General features: G+C 37.6%; 1 protein-coding gene across 2 annotated transcripts in view; it reads right to left on the bottom strand.

Moving 5' to 3' along the window:
* NDUFS4 (NADH:ubiquinone oxidoreductase subunit S4) overlaps nt 1-13006 on the bottom strand; it is a 112785-nt gene extending 99779 nt beyond the window's left edge. Inside the window, exon 1 of one of the 2 annotated variants that reach the window (XM_060634596.2) lies at nt 12870-13006. In XM_060634596.2, the coding sequence (XP_060490579.1) occupies nt 12870-12967 (98 nt within the window). In that variant the 5' untranslated portion in view covers nt 12968-13006. Of the gene's footprint in view, nt 1-2220; nt 2256-12869 lie in introns of those variants that run through there. The other variant, XM_060634597.1, reaches the window with a different exon arrangement.
* Between the last annotated feature and the right edge of the window lie 537 nt (nt 13007-13543).

The raw sequence follows: 13543 nt of genomic DNA, 5'->3' as shown, positions 1-13543 counted from the left end.
CGTGGTCACATGGAAACCTGAAAGAGCCATCACTTCAGTTACTAAAGCTGTGATTCTAAAAAACAAAAACAAAACAAATCAAAACAAAAAACAGGACCAACACCTATTGCAGTTTTTGTTTTTTTCTAGTTTCTCCATCTCTCCATCTCTTAGCCCCTGACTACAGAGTAGGGTAAGAAGAGTCACAAATTTCTGGATGGAAACTGAAAAGGGAAACCCAGGGAACTGGATTTTCAGAACATAATGCAATTAAACTCAAAATTAGTTAATAGGAAAATGAGAGGAAAATCTCCAAATACTTGGAAATTAAACAAAACTCCTCTAAATAATTTATGCATCAAAGACGAAGTCTCGGGACACCTGGGTGGCTCATTAAATTCGGCATCTGACTCTTGATTTCAGCTCTGGTCATGATCTCACAGTTGGTGAGATGGAGCCCTATGTTGGGCTCTGTGCTGAGAGCGTGAAGCCTGCTTGGGATTCTCACTCCCTGTCTCTCTCTGTCCCTCCCCAGCTCTCTCTCTAAATAAACATTAAAAAGGGGGGGACAGCTGGGTGGCTCAGTCAGTTAAGCCTCTGACTTCGGCTCGAGTCATGATCTCGCGGTTCATGGGTTCAAGCCCCGCATCAGGCTCTCTGCTGACAGCTCAGAGCCTGAAACCTGCTTCAGATTCTGTGTCTCCCCTCTCTCTCTGCTGCTCCCCTGCTCATGCTCTGTCTCTCTCTCAATGAGAGGAAGTCTCGTTGAACATCCACTCATGATAAAAACTTTAGCCAACTAGTAGTAGAAGGAAACTTCCTCAACCTTAGCTAACACTCTACTTAATGGTGAAAACCTAAATGCTTCAAAGCCTGGTAAATGGGAAGAATGTCTAATGTCACCATTCTTTTTTAACATCCTTTGGGAAAATGAAAAGACACAAAAGGCACAGAGACTGAAACAAGAAATAAACCGACGCTAGTCACAGACTGCATGATCATCTACTTTTAAAAATCCCAAAGAATTTACAAAATACATATAGGACAAGTAAATTTAAATTTAGCAAGGTTATAGGATAAAAAGTCGTAACACAAAATCGATCTTTTTTTTTTTTTTTAAAGTAAGCTCTACGTTCAACATGGGGCTTGAACTCAAGACCTCAAGGGCAAGAGTCACAGGTTCCACCCACTGAGCCAGCCAGGAGCCCCCAAATCAATCCTATTTCTATATACAATTAGAAACTGAAAATTTTAGGCGTGCCTGGGTGACTCAGTAGGTTGAGCATCTGACTCTTGATTTTGGCTCAGGTCATGATCTCACAGTTCGTGGGTTCGAGCCCTGCATCAGGCTCTGTGCTGACAACTCAGAGCCTAGAGCCTGCTTCAGATTCGGTCTCCATCTCTCTCTGCCCCTTCTCTGCTCACGTGCTCTCTCTCTCAAAAATAAACATTAAAATATTTTTTTAATAAAAATAAAAAATAAAATCTAGATGAAAAGGCAAAGAAACTAGAATAGTTAAAAATTTTTTGAAAAAAAAGAATGAAACTGAAGAATCACAATCACTCAATTTTAATACACATTTACTCTGAAGCTATAGTAATCAAAGCTGTGTGGTAGTGGCAAAGGGATTTAGATCAATGCAACACAATAAAGAATACAAAAACAGACCCAGACAGATATAACCAAATGACTGCTGACAAAGGTACAAAATCAATTCAATGGAAAAAGAATGGTCTTTTTTTTTTTTTAATGTTTATTTATTTTTGAGAGAGACAGAGCACGAGCAGGGAAGGGGCAGGGAGACACAGAATCCGAAGCAGGATCCAGACTCTGAGCTGTCAGCACAGAGCCCGACATGGGGCTCAAAGCCACAAACTGTGAGATCATGATCTGAGCCAGAGTCGGATGCTCAACTGAGCCACCCAGGCACTCCTGAAAACAAATGGTCTTTAGGGGCGCCTGGCTCACTCAATCGGTAGAGCACACAACTCTTCATCTTGGGGTTGTAAATTCATCAGTTGTAGAGATTACTTAAAAATAACGCCTTAAAAAAACAGAAACAAAAAGATAGTCTTCACAGTAAACACAAAATGGTGTTGAACAAGTGTATACTCACATGCAAAAAAAATTAACCTCAAATTTAATCTCACACTTCATACAAAATTCACTCAAAATGGATCATAGATCTGAATGTAAAATATTAAACTTCAAAACTTTGAGAATACAAAAAAATCTTCAACCTGCGGTTGCTCCCAAACATACAGCTGCAAACTCAGGAAACTCAGGAAACGGGTAAGCCCTGGAGCTTCAACAGCCTTCTGTTCCTTCCAGGGAATCCTGAGGGGCCTGGACAAATCAGAGGTATTGCTAATTGGTTATGTTGACACTATTGGCAAACAAATTGGGATAAACTCGACAAGAGAAGCCAATAACTCTACAGACAAGGGTTTGGAAAAGAGAAAGGGAAACATTTATTTCAGCAGCCATGGGAGATGGCAGGCTTGAGCCTTAACAATCTACCTCTACCAGCAAGATGGACACCTAGAGTTTTGAAGAGAGAGTTCAGAGGAGTAAGTTCAAGAGAGGCAAAGAGTGTGTGACTATGAGTAGGGGTCAGTATGTGTTTAGCCTATGATCATGGGCTAGAAGGGGATGGGTGAGGTGTGGTCTTCTAGGCATTCCACCACTATCTGGGCTCTTCTGGTCTGGTGGTTGGAATGTTTAGGTCATTGCAAAATTCTTTGTCAAGGCCTCAAGAAAGTACCATAAGTAACTGTTGGGGTCTATAGTTGAGCAAGAGGGCTCGCTGACAGGGTTCAGCAGAGTTCTTTGGACAACAAAAGTACTATCCATTAAAAAAAAAGACTGGTAAGTTGGACTTCAAATAAATTAAAACTTTTACTCTGTAAAAGATACAGTTAAAAGAAGAAAAGCTACAGATTGGGAGAAAATATTTACAAACCACATATATGACAAAAGACTTATATCCAGAATAGTTTAAGAACTCTCAGAGCTCAACAATAAAAAAACAAACAGCCCAATTAAAAAATAGGCAAAATATATAAACAAACACTTCCCCAAAGTTCAACATCATTAGCCATTAGGGAAACAGATATAAACCACAATGAGTTAGCCATCATGGAAATACAAATAAAAACCACCGGATACCACTTCACACTCACTAGGATGGTTATAATAAAGAAGACAATTACAAGTGTCAGCAAGGTTGTGAAGACACTGAACCCTCCTTTACTCTTGATGGGAATGTAAAATGGTGCAGCCACTTTGGAAAAACAGTCTGGCAGTTAATCAAAAGACTAAACAGAGAGTTACAACATTATCCAGCAATTCAACTCTTCTGTATATCCCCAAAAGAATAAAAATATATGTATAACAAAAACTTATACACAAATGTTTCATAGGTCATTACTCATTAATAATCAAAAGTGGAAACCACCCCAATGCCCATCAACTAATGGATAAATAAAATGTGGTATGTCCATACAATGGAATATTATTTATCAATAAACAGGAATAAAGTATTGATAGATGCCACAACTTGGATAAACCTTGAAAACATTATGCTAAGTAAAAGAAGCTAGTCACAAAAGATCATATGTGATTCCATTTGTATGAAATGTCCAGAGCTGGCAAATCTACAGACACAGAAAGTAGATTCTTGGTTGCCTAAGACTGGGGGAAAGGGAGAAACAGAAGTAAAATCTAGTGGGCACAGAGTTTCTTTTGGGGGTCATAAAAATGTTCTACAATTGGCTATGAATGGTTGTACAACACTGTGAATATACTAACAACCATCAAATTTTACTTTATGTGAGTGAATTTTATGGAATATAAATTATATCTCAATGAAACTGTTATTTAAAAAACCACAAACTTGGGTAGCTTAGTTGGTTAAGTGTCCAACTTCAGCTCAGGTCATGATCTCACAGTTCGTGAGTTCAAGCTCCAGAGCAGACAGCACAGAGCCTGCTTAGGATCCTCTGTCACCCCCTCTCTCTGCCCCTCCCCTGCTCACTTTCTTTCTCAAAAATAAACATAAAAAAAAAAAAGAGCCACAATAAAATATCATTATACATCTATTAAAATGGCTAAATTAAAAAATACTGACAATATCACTGTTAATGAGACACAGAGTGACAAAACTTTCGTACATTGCTAGTGAAAAAGGAAAATGATACAACCACTGTGGAAAATGGTTTATTAGTATCTTATAAAATTAAACAAATACTACCAATGACCCAGGAATCTCCCTCCCGGGTAGCTACTCTAGAAAAATGAAATCACGTTCATACAACTCCTGTACACAAGTATTTACTATAGTGGCTCTACTTATAAGTATTAAAAACCAAAAACCAAAAACCAAAAAACCATTTGGTTCAAGGGGTGAATGGATAAATTGTGTGGTACATCCACAAAATATTTACTACTTAGCCATAAAAAAGAATAAACTATAGATATACACAACAACTTAGGTAATCTCAAAGGCATTATGTTGAGTGAAAGACACCAATCTTCACAAAATTGTATACTGCCTGGTTCCACTTATATTATACTCTCAAAACTACAAAACTATGGAGATGAAGAAAAGATAACTTACTGCCAGGGTCTAGAGTCAGGAGGGATAACATGAGGGAGTCTTTCAGGGTGATGGAGTCTTTCAGGGTGATGAATTCTTTCAATATTCTGTACCCTGACTACTGTGGTGATTACACAAATCTATACATGTATTAAATTCTAAAAACTGTTCACCAAAAGGAAAAAGTGAATTTTTCTTTATAATTTTAAAAACAAAAATTTTTAAATTCCGACTTAAAGTCAACTTTTCTCTTTAATTCAATTTCAACTCACTAAGTTATCACCTCTGGTAATTTCATTTAGTTAACAGTATACAGCTCAAAGAAAGATATTGGCAAAATGGAATATATCCTAAGGAGTACCAAGAGGTAGTAAATCATTAAGAAATCTGGTAATAAATTAATAAAGGGTAAAAAAACAAAACAACACACAATATATGCTAAGTCTAGAGCATACACTTAAAGGGGACAATGAGTAATGACAAATATCTTAAATTATCTGAAAGGCTGACATGTGCATGGGGGTTAGAATTTTTCTACACAATATTAAAGGGAATATCACTTACCAACGAATCTAAAAGTAGAATGTTTTCTAGGGTTACCAGAAATTTACCATTTATTCCTCAAGTGTTAGATAATCAAGAAACAGGAAATTCTAGAGATTCCTGCATACACAAAAGGTCAGGCAGGAAGATCCTAGAGTTTTCTCCCAACTCAAACACTGTATGAATCTAATGACTATTACTTCTAGCCTTAACCTAGCAAAGTAAAAGGTATTGAACATCTAAAAAGGTAACCCTTCCTGCCAAAATATCACCTTTCATTGCATAAAGGTAAATATTACAAGGTAAAAATTTGAGTTCCAAATTTTTAAAAAGACTAAATAAATACAAAATCTTAACAAAAGCCATATTGAGATCTATTTTATTTTCCCAAATCTCATTTATACTAAGGATATTAAAATTAAACTCAAATTATTAATGTCTAATTAAATCTAATTTCATTAGACTTAAAAGACAAAAGTTATAAATATAAATTTCATGCAAATTTCTGTAAGTATATTGAAGAAATCTCCTGAAAAAGAAGTGCTCTTTCCACACAAAAAGTGGTAGTCCTCAAAAGAGCCAAAACATCTGTATTCACTTTAAAGCTCATCAAGACAGACTGACATTTTTAGGAGAAGCATATGGCTTGCTGAACAGTCATCTAGAACAGGATCTTTTGTCTAGTAAACCCTATTCAAGGACCATTTACTTATGTATAGAGTGGCTGAATAAAGGAAAGAACATATTTTCGAGTCCTAGAAAACACAAAGAAATAAACTCTTCATCTAGCTTTGTTAAGGATACAGCAAAACATATTACAAAGCAGCCAGATTTTTACTCTGAGACTGTGCCCTCAACATCTGAAACAATTCTAAGAAATCACTGAAACAAAAGAACTCTAGAAAAGCATGCAACTTTCTTAGAGAACTATATCCAGCCAAAGACCACCTCCCTAAAAAAGGCATTTCCATTTTAAAGGATAAAACACTTTCTTCTTAAAACTTTGAAGGGCAGAGTTCAACAGCTGCGCTATATTAAACCTGAGCTCTTCCAAAAGGAAGAACAAGAGTCTCTAGAGAGCGAGTAACATGGCCTGCTTTCTCCAAAATTACCAAAATGCCTGCTCTCCCTCAAAGGAAAATTTCTCCAAGAAAAAGCTTCCATCCAGTGCATGGGTGAAAAGCATAAAGCTTAATTTAGATTAGGGAAATGTGCAAAGATGGAAGAATTTTTGTTTGTTTCTGGAAATCTCCACCCGACCCCCAAGGAAAAATGCATTTTGAAATCTTTCATGATATAGCATGGAAAGTATTTTAAAACACACAAACGGTAATTTTCAGACCTAGCTTCCCATCAGAATCACCAGAGTTAAGCCTCAAGTTAAACTTACTGAACTAATACATATTGGGGCCAAGGCATCTGAATTTTTTATGCACACAACAGGTGATTCTGATGTACAGCAAGGGTTTAAAAAACCACTAAACTGGAGCATGATCCCATAAAGGAAAAAAATTAAGTCAATGCAAAAAGGTCACATTTGAGCAACTAACTAGTTCTAAAGAACCTAAGGTTGTATTCACCTATCAAAATAAGACAAAAGAAAGAAAATTTGAAACAGGAATTCTGAACTGCTCTCATGCCACTACATAAAAGGCAAAAGAATTAGAATAGTTTGCTAAAATATAAAAATATTTAGATGAAAGTCACTGTCAAGAATCTGGCCACTCCAAAATTCAGGTACAATAAAGTTCCATCAGGGTCTTTGGACACTGCAAACTAAAAAAGAAAAGTTATAATAGGAGCTCATGTATTATATGTAATTATCTATTAACCTTAAAAAAGCTTAAGGTTTTAATCGCAACAAAGTAAATTTCAGCCATCATCAGAGCTTCATTAAGCCTACTTTATTTTACTCAAATCCTAACAGGTTTACTTGGTTGGTATTCAAACTCATGATAAATGAAAAAGGGTAGTGAAACTGCTAAAGAGAGGCAGACCAGTCAAGGAAGGACACAAAAACACTATTAAAAAGCAGACAAAGAACTCAGAAAGTATAGCAGACACTTGATAGTTTTTAAAGGCATCAGAATACAATAACTTTTTCCTAATGATCACTGGAGTAAGAAAAAAAGAAAAATATATTCCATTTACCTTGTTTAAAACATGTATTTATTGCATTTTGTTTAAGGGGGTAAGAAAGTATCATAATCAAGTCACATATACAAAGTTTCTCAGCAAAAATAATTACCAAACTTAGGGGGAAAAATCCTTATTACAAAAAAAAGAAAACAAATTCCTCATTTGGAGACTGTCACTGTACAAAAAGGAACAGTGAAAGTAAAGAGCATCAGATAGTTTCTCAAATAAAGACATCCTGCTAAAAGAAAAACAGAGAAGACACTGAGGTTTTACTCTTAGCAGACATATACTTCTCATTACTAAAGTCAACATGTTCCTTGGCTGCTAAACCAGACTATTTCCTAGCAATGTAAATTTTAAAATGTTTCCTCATCTGAAAAATGAGAAAAATAACACCTAAGCTCATAGGATCACTGTGAGAAATATGTAAGATAATGCAGGTAAAGTCACTGGCTAATACACAGTGGCTAATACACAATGAGAAATAAAGGTCACCTATTATTAATTTGTGCTCAGAACAAATACTATAAAAATGATTCTCAACTTTAGACAACCAAGGGATATATTTTAGAAGCTTTTCCATGTGAAATAGTCTTGTTCTATATTCACCCATGCCCAGAAACTTCTTCAAACATGTCTAACAAAGGAACCAAGTTGCATCTTCTTTCTCCATTAAGCTCAATGTATCATTAATTTTTAAAAACTTCCTGTAAAATAACTTCCAGAAGGCAAGTCTGATAATCACATTTAGTTACTATTATGCCAAGAAAGTTATCATGTTCCATGAACACCCTTTCCCAAATAAATTCATTTCTACCTCTTTATAAAATTTGAATACAAAAGAGTCAGGACACTTGTCAAAGAAATTTCTGAGTACAAAAAAAATCTATTCATAAGTCAACTTCAATCCAGATGTTAATAGAGTTTCAGGTCAATATTTTAATCTCAGACCACTGCAAGTAATTAGAAAAGAATATATGTAGTAGATATTTTATATTCACGCTTATGTAGGTTAGTATTTGGCTTTCACTGATGAGCCTATTAACAGAATTACCACCTATGGCTTCCTGTTTTTCCTCACAATCACACATCTCTAAATACGTATTTACTCACGTACGTGATCAACATTTACTATTATTTGTGAACCATTACACTAGGTGCCATCAAGTATACAAAAATAAATAAAAATTTTTTCCAGCCCTCCAAAAGCCTGTGACCTCACTGATACATTAGTCCATGTGCTAAAACCTGCTCATTTGCATGCATGCGTGTGTGTGTAAAAAAGGTCAATATAGGTTATGTTGAGGCAACCAAAAATTCAAACATTTTTGTAACTCACAACAAAGATTTCTTTTTATTTTTTTAACATTTATTTATTTTTGACAGAGAGAGAGAGAGAGATTGACACAGAGAGAGAGAGAGAGAGAGAGAGAGAGCGAGCATGAGTGGGGGAGGGACAGAGAGAGAGGGAGACACAGAATCGGAAGCAGCCTCCAGGCTCTGAGCTGTCAGCACAGAGCCCAACGCAGGGCTTGAACCCATGAACTGTGAGATCATGACCTGAGCTGAAGTTGGATGCTTAACCGACTGAGCCACCCAGGCATCCCAAAGATTTATTTCTTAGTCACTTTATATTTTATATAACCTGTAAGAATCAGCTTCTAGCTTTGCTCCATGTGATCTTCATTCCAGGATCTAGACTAAAAGAAAAAAATCCCACCTAAAATGTCTATCCTATAGGCGAAGGGAAAAGGGACATGGCAAAACATGGGACAGCTCTTAAAGCTTCTGCCTGACATGGCATATTGTTGCCAGTAACGTTTCATTGGCCAAAACAAATCACTTGACTAATGGAGCAGCAATGTATAATCTTGTCACAGAAAATGGAAGCAAATATTTTCAACAATACTACCATCTACCACAATATCTATCACCAAGATTAATGAAAAGAAAAATACTCAGGCTATTCAAACCAATAATAAAGTAGTGTTTATTTAGGTAAAGTTTACTATGTGCCAGACACAATTCTAATATTCATTAGTATTAAAATATTTAATTCTCCTAAGAACTCAACAAAGATCTCTACTACTGCTGAAACCTCATGAACCATTATGGGTATTTCTTAATGAGAAAAATAAGCAAAAGAATTAAACCTATTAAAGGGTATTTTAGAAATATTTCAAGCTCACTAAACTTGGCTTTGATATATTTCAAAGACAGCAAAAGTAGCTGCTTTTCAGAGAGGAATTTATCCATCTTATCTGAAGTAGAAGCCAGTAACTGGCTTTAAATGTCCTAAATGTTTCTCAAATTTGGGCTCAGTTTCCCAGTAAGGTGTAATATACACAGAACCCTTGTCAACCTTAGGACTGTCAACTTTAGCACATCTTACTCACTGAAGGTTCCTGGCTTATCTAATGCTGAAAAAGGAAATAGTGTGACACAATAGAGCCAGAGATTGAAACACAAAATAAGGCTCACAAAAAAGATCCAGACACGGGGCACCTGGGTGGGTGTCTCAGGTGGTTAAGCATCCGACTCTTGATTTTGGCTCAGGCTCAGGGCATGATCTAATGGTTCATGAGTTTGAGCCCTGCGATGGGCTCTGTGCTGACAGTGTGGAGCCTGCTTAGGATTTTCTCTCTCGTTCTCTCTCTCTCTGCCCCTCCCCAGCTCGTGCTCTCACTCTCAAAATAAATAAATAAACTTAAAAAAAAAAAAGTCTATACACTTAGTCCTCACCACAGTCATTAATTAACACCCTATGCAGACCCTAAGAAACTGTGTTCGAGGTAAACACAAGATTCAGTTCAAATTGAAAAGTGATGAAACAGGGCTAGGCAATACACAAATAGGTTAAAAAAACAAAACAGAACAAAAAACACTGTATCAAACATGGAGTCCGAAGTATTGCTATTTTGAAAGAGCACCATTTTATCTAGCTTTTAGATTAAAATCCTAAATAGTTAAACTCACCGTGGACAATTCTGTCAGAAAGTCAGGGAAAGTAAGAATAAATGTGGGCCATTTATCCGGTTTTTCCCCCTTTTCATTCAGTCCAGAGAAATGAGAAGCACATGGAAACTGAGACTCACTCTGGAACACGAGCTCTGTAACTGGATCAACGGAATCATCTACACTGTTTAAACAATTTTTCTCCTTGTGTGTATGTTGTTGGGTTTTTTTGGTTTACTCTGGTTTTGTACTAATACACTGTAATTTCATACAAGTTAATGTAACAGCTTCTTTCCTTCTACTCACACTTTCTTCAGTATTTGTTCACTACTCCCTCCTTACCAACTGCCTTACTGATTCTACCCTTCATTTTATTCAAGTGATCTGATAGGTTACATTATTTGCAAATGTTTTCTAAGCATTACAATAAAATGAATTATCGATTTAGATTATCCTATTAATTGGTACTCTTTCCACACACAACCTTTTCAGATCCTCATTACCTTCAAAACATAATGGAAAGACAATGCTTAAGGATGAAAAGCCAATAATAGGTAAGAGAGAAGGGCCATAAATTTCCCTCAAGGGGAGATGAACATCACTAGTTCTCTGGACAAAAAAATGTGTTACAGAAAGCAAATAAATGGGGGCACCTGGCTAGCTCAGTCAGCAGAGCATGTGACTCCTGGTCTCAGGATTGTGAGTTCCAGCCCCACACTGGGTGTAGAGATTACTTAAAAAATAAAATTTTTAAAAGGCAAATAAATGTGTCATTTGACTTGTGGTTAAAATTTGTTTTCTTGGTCTCTTACGTTTTTTAAAGTGTGAAACAAAGATCACTTTACATAATTTAATATTTTATTTTCAAATCTCTAACACATTTGCAAACAGAAACTCTTCAAATTTGCGTAAGTAGTACTAGGTATCATCAGTTTCTAAAATCCAGTATCTTAACTTCAACTACAATAACTGCTGACAAAATGGCTGACTTAGATATAGAATTTAGTTAGATACACAGTCATGTCTTAATTAGCCATGCACCAGTGGCCCCTTCAACTCTGTTTTGAGTTCTAGGGCTACTGTGAATACATTATTACTTGGGAATGCAAAATTATTCTCCATAATGTCTAGGAGAACAAAAACTAACTTGGATCACCTCTCTTACAGCCCTAAGTCAACCAGTCGGGTATTTTATTTAGAGAAACACTTCCCATTCTTCAAGTCGTCATATGTACAATACTTCACTACAATTTTTTTTTTTTTTTTTTACCTTTCCCCAATCTTAGCATCGTTATTTTTCAACAATTCTATATTATGTATGTATCCACTATTGCCTTCAAAGCTTTTCATAAGCCACTGACCCTATTCAGGACATTCTTCTCCGCCCCCCCCCCCCCCCCCCAACACACTAAAACCTTAATAAAATTTACCTCACAAATCCTTTCTAATTAACTCTAGTTCTAACGCCCGGGATTCCCTTTATATTTAACACTAAATTAATTAGTATTTGACCAGACCCTCAATTTTTAACCACCCCCATCTGTCCCTGCAGTCTTCCCGTGTTATTCTAAACACTCAGTGTAGTCTCCAGAGCATGCAAAAGGCATTCAATACATGCCCTGATTTATACTAGGTAGCGAAATAGCGATAAAACATAATGCTTTGCAGATAAACACACTACCGTGTTTACATGCTATTGTGTTAGTACCACAGTCAGGAAAATTCGCGTTAAGAGGGAAATCGAGGGGCGCCTGGGTGGCGCAGTCGGTTAAGCGTCCGACTTCAGCCAGGTCACGATCTCGCGGTCCGTGAGTTCGAGCCCCGCATCAGGCTCTGGGCTGACGGCTCGGAGCCTGGAGCCTGTTTCCGATTCTGTGTCTCCCTCTCTCTCTGCCCCTCCCCCGTTCATGCTCTGTCTCTCTCTGTCCCAAAAATAAATAAAAAAACGTTGAAAAAAAAAAAAAAAGAGGGAAATCGAGGATTAATGCAGTCAGGAGAAAAAGCACCATCACAAAAACGCTCAAAGCAAAACAACAGCAACAATCTCTGAATTATTGTGAAGCTTTAATAAAATTCTTGATAGGAAACCTCCCGGCATTACCACCAGCCTTTTAAAAATTACCTTCCAATATTACTAGCAATGGTATGTTCACTAACATTGAATTCCAACCAAGCAGGCTGATGAATTAAACAATCTTTCTGTTCAGAAACCCACTAATACCACTTAAAGCCATGTAAGGGAAAGAAGGATTTAACCCCAACAAGGCCTGGAGTGATGGACAAACAGGTGAAAAACGGAGGGGGTGCGTAAAGTGGGGAGAAAAACCAGTGAGACTCCTCCCCTTCTCTGGGGGCTAGGGCTCGGCTCGCAGCCCTGGAGACAACCCCACCCCACAGACCCTCTCTCACAGCAACAGTCCCAAAGTTTCCAAGAAACCAGAGGTCCTCCTCCCCTCATCCCCGCATTCACACCCCCACTCGCCTGGCCAGTGCCCCTGAAAAGCAGCTAGTCCCAAATCCAACCGCCCTCTCCGGAGGAAAGGGTCAGCAGAGAACGCTTTCCCAGAGGCCTTCTCCGGAACCCAGCCAGCAGAGACCTCCCCAAAAGTGGAGAGACCCCAGAAGCTTGAAGAAGAAGCCTGACAATCCTGTTACCTGGTAGGAACCCTGGAAGCGGAAATGGCCGCTACAGCCACTGCCCTTTTCCCCCACAACATTTGCCTCAGCGCCACTGACATTGAGACCGCCGCCATCTTGCTGCAGGCAAACGCCAGAACGGATCACCGGAAGGGACAAACTTCCTTCGTTCTCAAGCTTCTGTGGCTACATCGTAATGAAGTGGGCTTTTGTTAATTTCATTTTTGTTTGGCGTTTTGTTAAATGCTGGAGTTCAGAATAGAGGTAATAGGTTTGATTGAAAGAGATTAGAAGGAAAATGAATGGAAGAAAATGCAGCAGTGCATTGTGTAAATACTACATCCACAAATTGTAATCCTTGTTTGTTGCTAGGACTGGTTGTTTACTGGTTATTCAATGAAAAGAACCCTCCCCCCCCCCCCCCCCCCACACACACATACACACACAGAAACGCAAAAAACATGGAAATTTTAAACACCTGCAACTCATAATTTTTTCAAAGGGCTGAGCATATTTAGGGCTGAGCCCACTGGAAGAGCCAGAGGGCTCTTTGGGTTCTTGAGAACCTAAAGTAGTACTTTTCCAAAGTGTTGCCAGATTCAGTATGCAAGCCCTCAGGAAAGGGCTGTATTTAGTTTGATGTTGTCTAGTTGTAACGATCGTATTTTCCAGTTTGGACACATGGCCCGGAA

The sequence above is a fragment of the Panthera onca genome, chromosome A1 (assembly GCF_046562875.1).
Source record: "Panthera onca isolate mPanOnc1 chromosome A1, mPanOnc1 haplotype 2, whole genome shotgun sequence".
In the NCBI taxonomy this organism is placed as follows: Eukaryota; Metazoa; Chordata; class Mammalia; order Carnivora; family Felidae; genus Panthera; species Panthera onca.
This window is presented reverse-complemented; position numbering and strand designations above follow the sequence as displayed.